Below are 19,040 nucleotides of genomic sequence, written 5' to 3' on the forward strand. Positions count from 1 at the left end.
ATTATGAGCCCCGGGGTAAAATTTACAAACGCTTACCCACCCGGCCCGCCAAAATTCGCCCCCCCCCCCCCACACACACACACACCCTCGGCCTGCCACCCCTCCCCCCAAAATATTGGGTTCCCAATTTACAAACCTTAAATGTGACAGGACACTACGAATGAGCAGTAAACTCGGCAAATTGTATTCTGACTTAAAGTGTAAAATGTACGTAAAGGTCATATTCATAGGTATCTCAATTCGTTGCGACAAGTATCTCATCAAACACTGTTTAAGCCAATCAATAATCCTATTGCTGAAGAGGATAATAAGCTTCTACCTATTTCTATAGAATCTTTAAATAGTTCTTGTCTTTGTTTGCTTTGGCTAAATCCTGTTCAAGTGGTGGATAACAAAGCATTGTAGTTACAATTAATAATGAGAGGGCATTCCTGAACCTCGTTGATTTGGGGATGATTTTGAAATGACCGCCAATTATGGCTGGCTGTTTGATATTTATTACCAGGAATGTGGAAATAGAGACACATGTAGAACCGAAAAAAGGTACAATTGTGTTGAAGGTACAGAGTTCAATAAACCATAACACCACTTCGTTTGAAGTCAAATGATATACCATTTTAAAGCTTATGATATATTTAAAATTATTATAATTTAAAACCTTTAATTGTCTTTATCATAAATGATGGGAGCACAACAAGCAGGACATTTTGCATATTTGAACGTGTTCCTAACGTTTTCCTACACCTTTTATGGCCTAATATAGAAACGGTGCCCAAAATATCTGTGCCAAAATGGCTTGCCCCCCCCGCCCTTTCGACCTGCCAAAAAGCGCTTGACCCCACCCCCTTCGACCTGCCAAAAATGCCCCCCCCCCCTTTCTGGCCTACCAAAAACTCTTTGCCCATCCCCTATAATTCACCACACTGGGGTACACATAGTTATTGCACCACCCTAATTGGATAACAAGAAAACCAAGCAAAACATCAATCATTAATCTACTAGTCATCTAGAAGAATTGACACAATTGAAAATATTATTATGAAACGTCTTGAACACTTGAACACGAATGTTACTTTAAATATTGTGGGTGTTAGTTTACACCGGTTTGTGCAGTTTGCAGAAATCTCAATTAAGTTCTTGTCAATCTATTTTAAGTAGCAACAAGTTGCTTACCCATCGTAGCGTACTTTCTCCGCCAAACACAGAGTTGCACAGAACAGGAGTAGTAACCACCGACCGGAAGACATGATGATAATAATGATGAGGCTCGGCTGATATACGGGTTCTGTGAATCATGTGAGTACGTACGATATTTCAGGTCAGTGCAGTGAACTCTTCAAACAAGCAGGGGTGATGACAATTGTGTGTCATGGCCCGTAAACTCTAAATATGCCCCGAAAATGATGTCAGTATTTGATTTGAAAGAGATTCATATAAACCATGGTTTAAAGATTCCAGTTTAGGTGATTACAACAAAAATATTCCTTGAGTCTTTGTTGCTTTGTTTCTTAAACGTAAAAAGATTGAATATTATACCACTCTTTTCAAAGATACTAATCTTACAGGTGCGAGTGATCAGTATGATATGAATATTCTATAAACGAATCTAATTTCACGCATTCCTACACCTCAATAGCCGCCATAGCTGGGTCCCACCCCTTAGGTCTATTCCACCTAAAATGTGAAATGATGTGGCCTTGGCGGGGATATTAAACTGCATTCTATCACCAATGTTACACGTAGACAAAAGAATGATGAAAGTTTACAACACAATACCATTCAACATCGATTTTTAAGCGGATTTAATCCACCCAATTGGGCAGTAACAACACCAGACGGGACCCAATAATGGCCGACTGAATTCTGACCATCACTTGGCCCGTTGAATTCGTCTATAGAATTACGATCCAGGTCTTTATCCTTGGTTCTATGGTTCAATGCATAGGTACCGGGTGAACGTTGTAGTGCAGGGCGATATATTCAAAATTGTATTCATCTATTGCTATGGCAGTTAATCCCATTAATTACGTCATAACTACGGCGAATTGAGAAACTAACTTCTTAAGGCCTTAGTCTGCTTTCCGTAACTTTAGAGATCTTGTTTTATGGGGCAGCACATGCGCCCTTCTTTGTACATTAAGAGATGTGTAATGGGCTTGAACCTGGTTTAGATTCCAGAGGGGGGGGTGCCTGTAACAGACACAGCCACCAGAAAATGACCAGCTCAGATCCCTCGCTAAATAAGTTTGCAGTTCAGAAATTGCTTTTTTTTCTCAGCCTTGAAAAAGTAGACAGAGCAAGCAATCGAACCCGGGACCTCCCTTTTATAAAACTCAGTGCGTTACCACTAAGCCAACTGTCTATTAGCTGTGAGAAGTTTGATAGTAATCCTTGATATTGCTGAATAGAAAAAATCAATACTGATAGGCCTATTTATCTAATGTACGATACTATTTAAATTTAATAGACGTTCCATATGGCCTATAAACTAGGAATATAATGTGAAATAACTATCAATCGATCAATCAATCAAGTTTTCAAGTTATCAACAATAAATAATAAACCGATGAATCATGGAATATTACTAATTACTTACTAATCTACCAAATAAATAATAAATAAATAAATAAATAAATAAATAAATAAATAAATAAATAAATAAATAAATAAATAAATAAATAAATAAATAAATAAATAAATAAATAAATAAATAAATAAATAGCAATAACTCGTTGCTTCCCCTCTCCAGATACCTGTACTTCAAGTTCGCCGACCTCACCGTATATTGGCGAAAGGGAAAAAACTTAATTTAAGAGATCTGTCATCATTACAATTTTCAAGAGAAGTGTCAGACTGGAGCCACGGTTGTTTGTAATTACATACGTTACTGAAGCTTTCAATTCGCTGTAGAAGTGATGCAAGGCTACCATAGCAATTATAGATGAATACAATTTTGACTATATCGCCAACGTTCACGCGGTATCTATGCATTGAACCATATCATGCTGATCACTCGCACCTGTAAGATTAGTATCTTTGAAAGAGCGGTATTGTATTCAATCTATGATTGCAGACATACACAGGTGATAAGTGCAACTTGCTTGTAGGGCAGGGCGCTATAGTCAATTGTATTTATCTATTGCTATGGCAGTTAATCCGATTATGACGTCACCTCTACTGCGAATACAAGCAGTAATTTTGAAGAATTTACTTGAATCACATTCACCTATCATTCGCATTATTATTTTTAAACAGAAACTTGTAAAAGACATTTAGGAGGAGAAAGAAGGCAGTGACACTTCCTAACACATTATACTGACTTAAAGAACGAAAAGGAAAAGGAATCCAATGCATTATTATGAAAAGCTATAGACATTACAAATGAATTGACTCAATAAATAAGACGGCGATGAAGATAAAGGACCATTGCTTTGGCCCTCCAATTCCTATCATAGTGATAAATCACAGTCAATGCTGATATTTATAAGAACACTGTTAAATGAAGTCAAAGTGTTTAACATTCAAGATGTATTCATAAGTCGAACTGCTGTGACCAATAAAAAATCATCCTGTCAACTATGTACCTAGACGGTATTTTATTCAAATTTAAACTGTCTAAAGGAGCAACCGGGTCATTCATCTGCGTTACGTAAACAAAAGCAAGCAAAACAATTAACCTGATCCTTTAGTAGAAGTAAATAAGTTGAATTCGAGAACCCAGAATAGAAACTTATTTTAACACACTATGCCTGCTTTTAAAGTCTATGAAGGATTTAAATAAACAAATTTAACTTTGTTTTTTCAATTTTCTTTTCAAATGGACAATGCAGTTTCCTCGTTGCTCTTGTGCAATATGTCATTTGTTTAAGCTGTCATTGGAAAAGACAGAGCATAAACAATAACGTTGTAGCCCATACGGTTGTCTAAAGCCTCAATTTCAAATCCCGTTTAAAATGGCGAGGTCATATCTTGAATTTATACTAATAAAGTATACTTCGTTAAACAATATTATTAGGGCACACCATTTGATTTCCAGGTGGCATGGGAGTTTGTGAAAAAAACTTCGTCCACTAGAGAAACGATAAACACTTTCGCCTCACTGATAAGCCAAAAACAATCACTACCCAGCTCTTGATAAAGGTATACATGAAAGTTAAAAAATAAACAAATTGTCATTTACTTAATGTTATTGTTTATTCTTGCTGTTCCCGCAGCCATATTACTTTAAGATACCTGCCACAACTCAAGAGATGACGATTAAGGTTAGGTTTAGAATGGTGACCACCTTTTACTAAAGTAAAGCTTCTAATGTTTCTGCTTACGCTGTTGCTCTTGTGTTTTCAATGTGAATTATCGCTGCGCGTTATAAATTGTTCGTGTCGTAAACTGACACTTGGCGTGCGCGAAGTATTTATGTAGGAATAGTTCCGGTTACTGACCAGAAATTTGTATCATTATTTTAAACGTTGAAGTTATCTAATCTCGTACTATGATTGCTACTACAATTGCTATTGTTATTGTTCTTCTTATTATTATTATTATTTTATCATTGTTATCATTGTTATTATTATGTAACACCTCAAATATTAGTATACGCAAAGTTACAGATGGCTTTGAAAGCAGCCCAATTCTCTTCTCCGCTAGGCTGTATGTAGCAGTCTGGTAAAATAAAACCATATTTGCCCGTGTCTCTCCCCTCAGGAGAATAGCTGAATTGCACTCCTTGTCCTGCGTACATATAGTCAATACTTTCACCAGAGGCTGGATCTGCGGTCGCACAAAATTATATAAAAACAATACCTGAGAATCAGTGGACACAGATTTCTGAAAATGGCTTACATTAATAAAGCTATCTATCTATACGATTGGTGTTTTCTTTCAGTACAGTTTTTTTAAATAATGTTCCGAATCGCGGTTCACTTTTTGCATTATGATTAGAATAAGGGTTAGGGTTTAGGGTTAGTGTTAGGGTTTAGGGTTAGTGTTTAGGGTTGGGGTTTAGGATAGGGTTTAAATAACAAAAAATGGGCCTGAAACAAGCTAGAATCTTCCGAGTGTAAGACGGATTTTAGCCTGTTACACAATTTTGAAATTTCGCTCCTATACCTTTGCATTGCCGTGTTCTTCCCTGCAAAATGGTCGTAGGCGCGACAAAATTTAGTCTTATGCGATAATCTATTTTACGTCAATTGAGAGTGCTCTTCTTCTTCTTTGAAATTCTGAAGAGGTTTTAATATTTAAGTTAAGTTCAAAGTATCATATCCTATTTAGACATGGCAAACCACAATATACGTGGTACAATAACAATATAACCTGTTCCTACTATCATCTTATGGCAAAACACGTGAACTCTGAGATATATGTTTAAAATTATTAGCATTATGGTCCATAAATAGTTCTTATTTTAGTGATCTCACTTACATATTACATCGTAAATGTTACCAGATACGTATTCCATTCCATGTACACCTTTGATAGCAGTACACGCAGCTTCTGCACCAGCGAACTGTGTCATAAAAAATCAAATGTGGTTTCAACTTTGATTTGTTTTCTTACTGTTTTTTGAATCAGATTGTCCTTTTGACTGGTCTTAGCGTGTATCGTACTTTTTTTTTTACTTTTTACCCAATAATTTCCCTCATTCTTCATGTCTTGCCCTCTGTCGGGGGCTAATTTATAGGTTAAGCTTGTTGGGTATCCATATTTTGTGGTTAGTGATTCTTTGTAGCCCTGCGGGGCAAACTAGTTGGATATCCACATTTTCGCGGTTTGTAGCTCCCCTGCGGGGTAAACTAGTTGGATATCCACATTTTCGAGGTTAGTTGGATATTCATATTTCGCGGTTATTTGGTTCTTTGTATATCTTGCTTTAACGTTGCCACACAAAACCAGTCCCATACTATTTATTAACGTTTAATAACTGATCCCCATGGTTCAGCTATGGTGCGGGAACCGTTCTAGGTATCAACAGAGGACGCTATTTATACCACAGTACTCAGTGCGATTAAGACTGAATATCGAATGTGATTTTACAGTGCGGTACAGACTGAATATTAGAGAGGCCTGGTTGCATTATATCTAAACCACAGGAGCAATGTTAATGATACAATTTTTGCAACTTCAATATTCGGTAATAAGCCCAAATGAATCAGCATTTGGTGTGTAAAATCGTGTATGAGATATGTTGGGCAATGACAACAATTTCGAACATAATTGGTCACTTCTAAAGAGTTAAGATGATGTTATTTCCCGCAATGTCGATATTTTACAAATTATAACAATTCAAGCAGAATTTGTGAAATATTAGATAAGAGGGTGTTTTGCGTATATTTCTGATGGTTGATATAATTATGTTCAATTTAAAATGTTTAGTTTTCATAATTGGAATTTGTTAATATGATATTTAAAAAAAGCACGTGTAAGTCTAAAATGTAAGAGTATTGAAGCATTTGTGATGTTAATAATTGCGAAACGCCGGCGACAGAGAAAATTAATAAATGTGTATTTGAGTTATTCCTGCATAACAATTTATGAATAGAATACAATTGCACTTACCTCTTCTTCGTTTCATTAACTATCCGTTCTTTATTTATGTCTTTTCTTTAAACTTTGGAAAACTTGACCGAGTTTTTTAGTCTCACCTGTGTGTCATAATTAGCAGGTACTGTGTCTGTGTATCCGTATGGAATCAACCATAGCTGAGAAAAGCAATGATAATCAATATACAGAGCTACACCATCACCACCGCCCAAACTGGATACAAAATCACGAATAGCAGCAGTCTCTGGTTCAGAGAAAGGCACAGTGCCGTGGTAAATTTCAGAACATGGTTCCTCACTAGAGCCGGCACCTATATAGTTATACAAGCAAACGACCATTCCTAGAAAATTCAAATTCAATTTCTAAAAATAATTTACCATTTATATGATGTGTCTATAGGCATATGGATAAAGTATAATTTTCTACGAAAACAAATATGTGTTAAAATCTCCCGTAAAATCTAAAACATACATACTGATGATGGATTGAAAATTATGTTGTGCGAGGGGATTATGTATTATGTTTTTTATTTAATAGTTCTTCAATCTGACGAACGTAACTGTTATGTGCTTAGGGTCTTTTTATCTTTTCAGTTTCTGTTTCCTTATCTGTTTTCGTTTTCCTATATCATTGTTATTCTGAAGTGTTCGCCTCCCAAGTGTGACCAATCTTTTATTCTAGCCTTTTGTCACTTACTTATAACTTGAAGCAAGTGAATATTCGTATTCGTTATGTAAATTTCAGACTTCAAAAATCCAGGTAAGTGGGTACGTGCTCATTTAGACAAAAGATGTATCTAAATTTTACGGTCCAAATTTCACGATAAATTCATTTACTTGTGTGTACTTACGCCTAGGCGTGACTTGCTCGCGAAAATAGTCTAGCATCGAAAGATATACTAATCGCCAGTAAGGCGACGAAAAACACCTGTTCTACGGGCGGACGGATTTTTCAAGTAGGGTCGGTCGGTCTGGCTCTTTCTTTTTTTCTTTTTTCTTTTTAAAATGACCAAAAATTCACCAAAATTCACCCAAAATTTTCCAAAATCTGGGTCGGTCGGGCCCGTAGAACAGGATTTTCTTTTTTCGTCGCCTAATCGGGATACTAATCAGTGTTGCCAGGAAGTATTGGGTGGTTGTGTAGCATGTAGCTATACTTGTTCGTGCAATCGCGCAAACATCGGTCATATGATTATGCAGAGATGAAACGGAGAATTATTTTCGTCCGAAAATACACCTTAAAACTTGCGTGTATAGTACTATGCAACACCAAAGATTCTGATAATAGGCTGGGCCTATATTCGAGATCCGAGTATATTTTGAATGTTTATCTTTGCGGAGCTGATTTTTGTCAGTCATTGATCATACTGATAAATTTCGCAAAGAGGGAGGGGGGGGGTACTTGAGACTGACAGACTGGCAGAGGGAGAGACTGAAAGACCAGAGAAGAAGAACTCGAGAGGAGAGTGAAGGGACCGGGGAGGGGTCGGGATGACTGATTCGGAGGGGCAGGGGGTGGATATACATTGATACGAGGGAAGAGCGACACTGCGGCCCTGCGCAGGCCTGTAGCCAGGATTTATTGGGGTGCGACCAGCTCATAAGCGGACCTTTTGTGATTTAAGGGCTTATTTTCAACGTTTTTACAGAAAAAAAGGGGAAATTTTCATTCAGATTGGCATTTGTCACATTGATGTGAGCCAATTTAACACCATCAAAGACGAGAGGGGCACTAGACCACTAAAACACCGGTGTTCCATAATCATGTCTTATCCAGCCTTTACTGACACAGGCATCCACCTCTATTGAAATAAGCTGATTGGTACTTCAAGCTATACAAAGAATTCAAGTAACAGATCAACTCATTTAATCCCTTGCGTTTTCGTTTCTGAACAATAGACATTATACCAAAACTGAATAGATAAAAAGACCCATAGATTTATGAAATATTCTTACCACCCCATCCGGTTGCGAAGTTTCTGTTTGGATCGGTTCCGACACAGTCAGAGCCCACGTTCGGCTTACGTGTCTTCCTCCACAAGCGATTCTGTTTGATGACATTAAGGTAAATGGTTATCATGGTTATAGTGTCTAATTAAAAAATGACCAGTTAATTCTTATTAAGTGTGTATAGAACCTTTTGCCCTGCTTCGCATTCATTTATACTCTTTTTATGAAAACTGCCTTTTCTGCTTTTCATCGTAATCTGCTTTTTTCGCAGAAAATCTGCAATGCAGAAAACTTTGGGATTTATGTTAGCATACTGCAGTTACTGTCCGTTTTCCTATACACAATACACAGTGCTCTTTCCCATTGACGCGTGACCTTTACAAATAGCCCTACGTTAACAGTATGGGGATATGACTAGTTAACGTCGCTGTGTGAAAAATAACCGGCCAATATTAAAAGTATTCTTCTAAAGTTCTAGAAAATATAGTTTTTAACATGTCCTAAATTTTTAGCTAATTTAGATGTTTGGAAATATTCGTACTTTGGTGTTTTAGTTAATGTTATAGGTAATAGTACATTGCCTAGTTAACGTCGCTGTGTGAAAAATAACCGGCCAATATTAAAAGTATTCTTCTAAAATTCTAGACAATATAGTTTTGTAACATGTCCTAAATTTTTAGCTAATTTAGGTGTTTGGAGAGGGTCGTACTTTTGTGTTTTAGGAAGGACATGTAAACGACAGATAACACCAAAAATATGAAGAAATTATTTTCAAACCGTGTTAAGTCAAAAATCATTATGTTGCTCATTTTCAAGAATGCTGGTTTACAAAAAGCACGCCATTGTCTGATTTCGTGAACAAAGCCACACATAACATTGTTTCCTTTCGTTTCCTTTATAATCGGTTACCCAACTGAAGCTATGAATACCAGCTTTATAGCGATATCGCACATGAAAACAGTCACTTGTGCACAACCAGAGAAGATCCGATTTAATCAGTTGAGCTGTTTCAATGAGTGTTATCTTGGTTTAATAGCTTTTAATGGGGTTAAGTCCTGCAAAGGTCGAGATGAATTCTACTGTAGACATGACTGCATCATGGTGGCACGCGGGTAGTGATGATGATGGCGATACTCACACTGGTCCATGTATAAGCGTATCCATCAACATTCAAAACAGGAATTATATAGAAGTCAAATTTGTTCAGCAAGTTCCTGGCATCAGCACCGCCTTCAACAAGCTGGTATGAATAAAGGAAACACATATTAATAATCAACAGTACTAATATTTTGCAAGTATTTTAGTTTTGTTTACTTATGTCATAACTCTTTTGGGTAGTCTTTTATATTTTTGCATGCCCCGGGTGCATGTCACGGTGAAACGGATGTGAAGTGTACATGGGTCACTATTAAAGATTTGGCTTTTAAGATAAGGTTAAGATTAAAGGTTGGTATTTATGAGCACTTATTAAACCCATATTGTATTATTTCTATAACATAGATTAGTATTTTTTGTCCATAAAATGTTAGGTTTTACAGTCAGATATGTCCCCTTTAATTTTGAGCCGAACAAGTGAGGTAAAGCAAAGAAAATTGGAATTTACTACCACCGCCAATGCGTGTTATTCCTGCGGTCGTAATACGATACGATCCTTCGATGTGTGTGCATAACTGTCCCGCGCACCATGTACGTATATGTGTTATGAACATCGCATTGTTCGACTAAATATTTCCATCGTAATAATAGACCGTCTTATTAAGACGGTTTATTCAAAATGTCGGATTTTGACAAACCTACGTCATCTAAAGTCTTGATTTTTGCAAGGTGTCTTTGTTACTTAAGTAGATACAATAGGGTAAAAAACAGAATTAAAAAAGATATATTGAGGGCGTCCTCCTCAGCAAATGTTACAATAATTATAATAAAATGGCGGTAGCGTTCCTTGTTTTAAAGTAAACATCCTCGTTAAAAATACTACAGCAGTCTTATTTCAGTTGCCTTTTTACTCAATCGATTTCATGCAATAATATAATTTTCTTACATATTTTGCCAGATAGATCACAGTAGCTGGGGTAATCCATTCACGAGCGTGAATGGCACCGTGAATAACCACAGCCTTCTTGTTACCGCCCGTGGAAATCTGAAACAGTCAATAGCAGATTGCAAATCTTCACACCAGTAAGGACAATGGCGTAGCCAGCTTTTCGAGTGTCGGGGGGGCAAAATATTGCAAATAATACACTTTTTGATGTCCTCCACTATTGCTACCCCCTGTGCTCTGTGAATGCGTCTCGGAGTAGTTAGCTGTTGTGAATTGGTCGAATCGCAATTTCCTGTGAAAAGTAATGTAATGACCTCTGTCGAAAATTGTTGTAGGTATTTTGAAGCGATCTTGACCAAAAATATCACAGTTACACTTTTGTAGGTCTTGTGGTTCTTGAGTTGATGATGTAAAGAGTGTCGAAACGGAATATCTTCTCAAGAACCAAAATATTTGAAGCAGTTTTTGAAAGCGCATGTTTTGCATTCTGTTCCCATTCAACCTTCAGTCTTCCACAGAAGTAGGTATAGAGAATCCCGTATAACCCGTTTGGAGTTGAACGACTATGACTACTCCGACACGCCTTAAAGCCTTAACCAAATTGAAGTAAACTCGGTTTTAAACAGACCATAAATCAGATAATTCTTTTAATTGCATGTGGTGATGTACCGACGGGCCCAGGGAACACATCCACCCACCCCCAGTGGCTACGCCATTGGGTAAGGCCAAAATACACACGCATACGTACTCCCTAGAAATAAATGATTCAGTTCATACGACGCTTGCGATATTTTGGAATATAGAGGGCATCAGACAGCACTGAGCCAGTGTTAAGACACCCCCACACACCCCCACATACCCGCACTAAAACCCCTACCTCATCTCTATACATTCACTTCCCATATGTTGGTACACTATGCCCCGGGTAGCCATACACACTTGTCCATGTATAAGCATATCCATCAACATTCAAAACAGGAATTATATAGAAGTCAAATTTGTTCAGCAAGTTCCTGGCATCAGCACCGCCTTCAACAAGCTATTATGAAGAAAGGAAACACATATTAATAATCAACAGTACTAATATTTTGAAAGTATTTTAGTTTTGTTTACTTATGTCATAACTCTTTTGGGTAGTCTTTATATTTTGCATGTCCCCGGGTGCATGCCACGGTGAAACGGATGTGTACATGGGTCACTATTAAAGATTTGGCTTTTAAGATAAGGATAAGATTAAAGGTTGGTATTTATGAGCACTTATTAAACCCATAATTATTTCTATAACATAGATTAGTATTTTTTGTCCATAAAATGTTAGGTTTTACAATCAGATGTGTCCCTTTTAATTTTGAGCCGAACAAGTGAGGTAAAGCAAAGAAAATAGGAATTTACTACCACCGCCAATGCGTGTTACTCCTGCGGTCGTAATACGATACGATCCTTTGATGTGTGTGTATAACCGTCTCGCACGCCATGTACGTATCTGTGTTATGAACATCGCATTGTTCGACTAAATATTTCCATCGTAATATTAGAACGTCTTATTAGGACAGTTTATTCAAAATGTCGGATTTTTACAAACCTACGTCATCTAAAGTCTTGATTTTTGCAAGGTGTCTTTGTTACTTAAGTAGATTACTATAGTGTAAAACCAGAATTAAAAAAGATATATTGGGGGCGTCCTCCTCAGCAAATGTTACAATAATTATGGCTTTAACATTAAGTTAAGGGTTCAAATAAAATGGCGGTAGCGTTCCTTGTTTTAAAGTAAGCATCCTCGTCAAAAATACTACAGCAGTCTTATTTCAGTTCCATTTTTACTCAATCGATTTCATGCAATAATACAATTTTCTTACATATTTTGCCAGATAGATCACAGTAGCTGGGGTAATCCATTCACGAGCGTGAATGGCACCGTGAATAACCACAGCCTTCTTGTTACCGCCCGTGGAAATCTGAAAGAGTAAATAGCAGATTGCAAATCTTCACACCAGTAAGGACAATGGCGTAGCCAGCTTTTCGAGTGGGGGTGGGGGTAAAAATATTGCCAATATATCGACGGCCTAAACATTATGACACTTTTTGAAAGGATGTCCTCGAATATTCCCATCCCCTGTGCTCTTTTACTGCGTCTCGGAGTAGTTATAGCTGTAAATTGTAAATTGGTCGAATCGCAATATCCTGTGAAAAGAAATGTAATGACCTCTGTCGAAAACTATTGTAGGTATTTTGAAGCGATCTTGACTATCACAGTTACACTTTTGTGGTTCTTGAGTTATGATGTAAAGAGTGTCGAAACGGAATATCTTCTCAAGAACCAAAATACTTGAAGCAATTTTTGAAAGCGCATGTTTTGCATTCTGTTCCCATTCAACCTTCAACTCTTCCACAGAAGTAGGTATAGAGAAAGTCAGCATCCCGTATATCCCGTTTAGAGTTGAACGACTATGACTACTCCGACACGCCTTAAAGCCTAAACAAAATTGAAGTACACAGACCATAAATCAGATAATTATTTTACTGGCATGTGGTGATGTACCGACGGGTCCAGGGAACACATCCACCCACCACACCGACATCGACTGGCTAATAATTATTTGGTGCAGCAGAGATACTAAAATAAATACCCGGGATCGATACACGTGAATTGCTATGCACGATTTTGATATCAGACGAAAATCTTCGGATACCGGGGTAGAAAATGATGAATATCTCCCGTAAATATTTTCGTCTCAAGAAACCAGATCTGGTCTCACACACTTGAAAATATTGTTGAACAGATAAGATATTAGTTAGATTGCGTCTTGAGAAAAGACCGTGCGTCTTGAACTCAAAATCTGACCAAAATTCTAATTTTATATTGCGTTGGTCCTGTATGGACTACAGCGCGCAGGCTATAGCTCCACTCACTACTCCAGTGGAGGCAGTATGACCATTGACCGCAATGTCGTATACAAGCTTACTCACACAGCGAGAAACCAATTACCCCGGCTATTGTCAGTAGCCTTAGTCAGGTCACTTGGCTAATTATGCGTCTCATAAGGTCGGAATTAAATGGCCATGCGTGGCTGTGGATTCAACCTACCATGGCGATTTCTACCATGAAGATATCGGGGCGATGACACTGTGCCCACCCCCAGTGGCTACGCCTTTGGGTAAGGCCAAAATACACACGCATACGTACTCCCTAGAAATAAATGATTCAGTTCATACGACGCTTGCGATATTTTGGACTATAGAGGGCATCAGACAGCACTGAGCCAGTGTTAAGACACCCCCACCCATCCACACATACCTCACCCCCACACACCCCCACTAAAACCCCTACCTCATCTCTATACATTCACTTCCCATATGAAGACCTGAGCGCAAGAAGACTTGGCCCCTCAACATGTATACAATAAAGTTGCGTATAGTTTCGTATAGTCTGGAAATGTTTTATACATGTTCAGGGGCCAAAACAAATCTTTCACAACCTTTCATGATATTTTCACCCTGTAACATGTATTAAATATTATAAAACCCTAAGAAACTATACGTAACTTTAGTGTATACATGTTGAGGGGCCAAGTGGACTTACGGGCTTCTTGCGCTCAGGTCTTCATATGTTGGTACACTATGTCCCGGGTAGCCATACACACGACACACAATCATGCTAAATTCTAGAATTTAGCTCTAAACTCATATCAAAACTAAAATAGAACGGGGTCAAATACCGACATAAATGGATCAAAGAATCACCAATACCAGTGTGTCCTACTTATTGCTTTCACGAGGATATGTTACATGCTATTTACACCAGCCAGTCCTTTTGGGATTTAACCGACTGTTGTCAAGGAACATTCTCCCATTCTATAGCTTTCTATTAACATACCAACATGATACATAAGGTTAAAAAAGTTCCTATATTAAATTGAGACAAAGCTCAAACAGAGTATGGTTATGTGCCTTACGCATGCGCACATTAACTCCACATAACAGCATAAACTCTGATCCTTTGACCTGTCATAACCTCGTATACATCGTGTACAGGCCCATAAACGGTACATGTAGAATAAATAGTTATTCTATAGTCTATGGCAGGTCCCCTTTTAAAGGGGAATAGCTCTATTTTGATACCACATTTGCTACCAAAAAAAGCTCTATTAACCAAGGAGTATGTCTATCGACTGACAGAAAATACAAATTGGACGATATTTTTGTCGAACGACTGATTCTGCACACAAACATTACAATATTATAACTCCTATTCCAGAGAAATACAGCACTAATTTTTTTGGAATAAATAAAAATGATCTCGTTTTGCCAAGTGAAACGTATCTAAATTCTAATCCTTTAATTGGTTATGGCAATGAAAGTCAAATTTTAATATTTGGTAACTTGGTTAAAAATAAGGACCAAAACATTCTTAGGACGTTTTTCGTATGCAGTGCCAATCAAGCCCAAACGCTTGAACAAAGACTAATTTCAAATAAAGCTTTCTAATATTTGGAAATCACATTGTCTAAATTTTTCATAACCAATGATCAAAAATAACATAAAATATTAATGAGCTAACATTAACTCCTATATTCAATTTTGAATGTTTAGACCTGTGCCAAGTTGACGTTTATTACCAGTCAGAAGTAACTAACTAAAGGATTAGGATTTAGCTATGTTCCATTTGACAAAACAAGATAATAAATGTTTAATTTCATTTTTCTGGAATAAGGAGTAGTTCTTGGTGTTGACTAATAATGATAAAGGGTTTACCCTTACCATACACTTTATATTTTGTACTAGCTTGTATTTCGTTATGAAGGGCAATGGTTGTATATAGATTATTTAGGCCTTTGCATTTAAAGGAAAGCAATCATAATATTATTGACATGATAGACGAACAGCGCGAATAACGGTAAAGCTTTACTCGTAAATTTTACATCAAATACATCGGATAGCAAAGTTTGCACAGTATTAATTTTGTGGGACCTGAGAGCACATCAGACATATCGAATTGCAGTCTGAATACGAGGAATGTCCTTCTGATATCAAATAATTTTGATTTTGAAATTCGCGATATAATAAAATGTTTATGGCAACTTATTAAACATTGATATTTTATAAAGTCTTCGACGTCACATCTGTAAATCTAATGATAAAAGGGTATGTAGCTAGCTGGGACCATCAATTGAAAATGTTGACCTTTCATATTGAAGATAAATTATACATTTTTTCCCAAAAAGAACTAAATTTGTTGGTGTTTTTTTTGGGGAGGGGATGTATATCTTCAAATGCAAAAGGTAAACATTTTCAAATGATGGACGGCTTTTCATCGTAGCTGCATACACTATAATTACATATCTTTAGATTCATACAATTTACTTCAAGGACTGGTAAATTTTTAAAATATCAATTTTTAATCATTTGCCATAAAATGTGTATTATATCGCGAATTTCAAAAAATTAAAATTAATTTAATCAGAAGGACATTCCTCATATTCAAAATACAATTCCACAAAACATACGTGAAAACGTTGCTGTCAGAGCCCTTAAGTAGTAATATTTGAATAATGTTACAAATGAAACGAATGAATGGAGTGATAAATTGCAGGTTTCTACAAGCCCCGAAGTGAACTAATGTATATATTATGTATAATACGAGTACTCGCCTCTTGGCTTTCCCACTTTCAAGAAAATGGTAATAGTACTATTATACGCAAATACACACATGTTACTTAAAATATACTTGTTTTATCATTTGAAAAGTACCGTATTAGTATAAGTAAATTTAAGGTACCTTGAGGTAGCCAATGTTCCTGCCTTCGTATGAAGTACCAAGAGAACCCTCTGTTGCTGTGATATAAGATGCCGCAGTGTCCGTTATCCATTGCTGAATCTACACAATGGACATACATGTAAGAAGTAATGAATTAAATGCAATGTCAAAATGGCAAACTTTTGGACATAAAATAAGTTGCTTTATAAATATGAAAGGTTACATAATATTACATTTTCAATACATTCCTTACCACTTCGTAAGTGTTGTATTTGTTGTAATCAAACGCAGATCGGTTCAAACCTTTTTGTTCTTCGTCAATCAACTCTTGCACATTCTTTATCATAACATCCGTATGAATTCTTTGTTGATCTAAATACGTCAATGCTTCTTCACTTAGAAGAGGGGATATCATGATGTCGACAGGTTTGTTCACATACGATGGCTCACTCCAGAAACTCAACTGTAAAAGAATACATCACAGATCTCAAGTTGAGTGAAGATTGGTAAATTACACCATTTATAAATGTCTACTTAACATGATTGACCTTTTCGGTAAATCCCATAAGCCTTTGCGAGTACACCTAAGAACTCGTCATTTTACGTCACGCCGATCTGCGCCTATGCGCACATTGTTTGGCGAACATCATTACTGCGCATTGCAAGTCTGCGTGACGTAAAATAACGAGTTCTTATGTGTACTCGCAAAGGCTTATGGGATTTACCGAAAAGGTCAATTACAGAGGCTGCTTAATAGAAAGGGAAGATATCCTTTGTAAAATGATCAACGACATCAGACAAGATTACATCAGTTTGAAAAGGGCTAAGCAACCGCAATCCAAAAGCTCACGTAATTTTTGTTATGAGAATTGGTCATTTTTATAATTAAATTTTAAGTAAATGTTGTTTATGCTGGTCTTGACACGTATCTGGTACGGTGTCTGGTATACATCATTTAACTAAGTTATTTGCACGTCAAAGTTTATGGTTCAACTATAGAGCTGTATACTTACCACTTGCCATGCTTAATATACAGCTCATGGGTTCAACTCACCTTTCCGCCAAATTTTGAACTAGATTTCGAAGGACATTAATATCATGATCAGTTTTTGGGGTAATGCGCAGGACCTGGTATCTGTTGATTGATAATAGATCGACATAAAACATATTTTGAGGAAAATCAATCATTGAAAAACAAGAAAACCAAGAAAAACATTATTACACTTTTTTACACAATTGAAACTATTACTAGTGGCAAATAGTGGTCATAGCTGGGGCATGTTGGTGTTTTGGAGGTATCTGACCCCTGCAAAATGTTCCAAAAATGTTCCCCTGGTCACGAGGTTTGTTGTCACCGAGTATGAGTATAAATTCTACGATTTGACCCAGATAATCTTTGACCTGACCCCTCCCTGCACAGCGTTCCAAAGTGTTCCCCTGGTAAGTTTGTTGTCACAGAGTTTGAGCCCCGTACCCCTTACAGATGTCCAGAAAATGCATTTCGAAAATTTGACCTCTGCATGACCTTTGACCTGACCCCTGCAAACTGTTCCCTTGTTCATGAGATTTGTTGTCACTGAGTTTGAGCCCCATACCCCATACAGATATCCAGAAAATTAAATCATATGATTTGACCCCACTTAACCTTTGACAGGACCCCTGCAAAGGGTTCCAAAATATTCACCTGATCATTATGTTTGTTGTCATGGAGTTTGAGCCCTGGGTCTATTGCCATTTGGTCTAATACCATTTGGTCTAATTCCCGTTTAGTCTATATTCAATTGGTCTATTACCAGAAAGGCTAATTGCCACTTAGTCTAATAATCATATAGTCTAATGTCCATTTAGTCTAATATTGTTTGGTCTAATAACCGGTATGTCTACTAACCATATAGTCTAAGGCCGGACCACCCAATAATGTTCGTGGTTATGGGCAAGTCTTATCCCCCACCCCCATAACATGGGCCAGTCACCATTAGCCCCACCTAATAAAAATCTTCCGGAGACACTGCTGTGAGTGTCACACCCACTTGTCCAGTTGGTTGAAATCTTGAGCTTCCGGTTATAGGGCCATATTTGAGTTACATCCGGCACGTACACTGAGTGTTGAAAATAGGTTTAGTTCGCAAAAATATTAAAAGTTGTTCTTCTCTAGACGCCATTTCTTGAGTTAAGGCTTTCTGGCTCTCAACGCTCGTTTGCATCCCCCGGGTTGCATCCACACAGCCATAATATACTTTGTTTAATAAAGTTAATTTTTAAGTAGAAACAAGTCGCTTACCCATCATAGCGCACTTTCTCCGCCAAACACAAGGTTGCACAGACCAGTAGTAGTAACCACCGACCGGAATACATGGTGGTAATGTCAGAGAGGCTTGGGCTAAGACTGATATAAGGGTTCTGTGAATCATGTGAGTATGTTTATTTGGGTCACAGGGTCAGTAGTGCACTCCTCATACACACACACCTGGGTGATGACATACCAATTGTGTGCCATTGCTCGTACCCGGGATAAATAGTGTAAGCTCTAATATGCCCCGAGAATTTCAATTGATTGGAGAGATATAAAACCTTGGTTATTTCCTCAAAAACATGCGTTCCTTTTGGGTCTTTTTGTCTGTGTTTTAAAAACGAACCGATCAAGTTGATGGCACCGGGTTGTAGATTCAACACCACTAACTATCTATAATACGGTTTTCAATGGGAAAATGGTTAATTTCAGGTGGAAATTTTTCATATTCAGAACTCTCACAGT

The 19,040-nt window shown here is 37.2% G+C and overlaps 2 protein-coding genes across 2 annotated transcripts in view; both read right to left on the reverse strand.

Annotated features, from left to right (window-relative positions):
* The window catches only part of LOC140160011 (carboxypeptidase B-like), a 50,930-nt gene extending 49,682 nt beyond the window's left edge, over positions 1–1,248 (reverse strand). Inside the window, exon 1 of the mRNA XM_072183280.1 lies at positions 1,174–1,248. Coding sequence (XP_072039381.1) covers positions 1,174–1,247 — 74 coding nt within the window. The 5' untranslated portion in view covers position 1,248. The remainder of the gene's footprint in view (positions 1–1,173) is intronic.
* A 2,921-nt stretch (positions 1,249–4,169) lies between these two features.
* On the reverse strand, positions 4,170–18,820 carry LOC140164963 (carboxypeptidase B-like). The gene is made up of 12 exons (XM_072188374.1): positions 18,567–18,820; positions 17,348–17,420; positions 16,539–16,748; positions 16,307–16,405; positions 12,387–12,485; positions 11,444–11,569; positions 10,531–10,629; positions 9,628–9,729; positions 8,496–8,586; positions 6,642–6,850; positions 5,422–5,506; positions 4,170–4,767 (listed from the first exon to the last, which is right to left on the reverse strand). The coding sequence occupies exons 1-12, from the start codon at positions 18,638–18,640 to the stop codon at positions 4,580–4,582; spliced, it is 1,455 nt and encodes a 484-aa protein (XP_072044475.1). The 5' UTR covers positions 18,641–18,820; the 3' UTR covers positions 4,170–4,579.
* Positions 18,821–19,040: the final 220 nt, after the last annotated feature.

The sequence above is a fragment of the Amphiura filiformis genome, chromosome 1, assembly GCF_039555335.1.
Source record: "Amphiura filiformis chromosome 1, Afil_fr2py, whole genome shotgun sequence".
Classification (NCBI taxonomy): Eukaryota; Metazoa; Echinodermata; class Ophiuroidea; order Amphilepidida; family Amphiuridae; genus Amphiura; species Amphiura filiformis.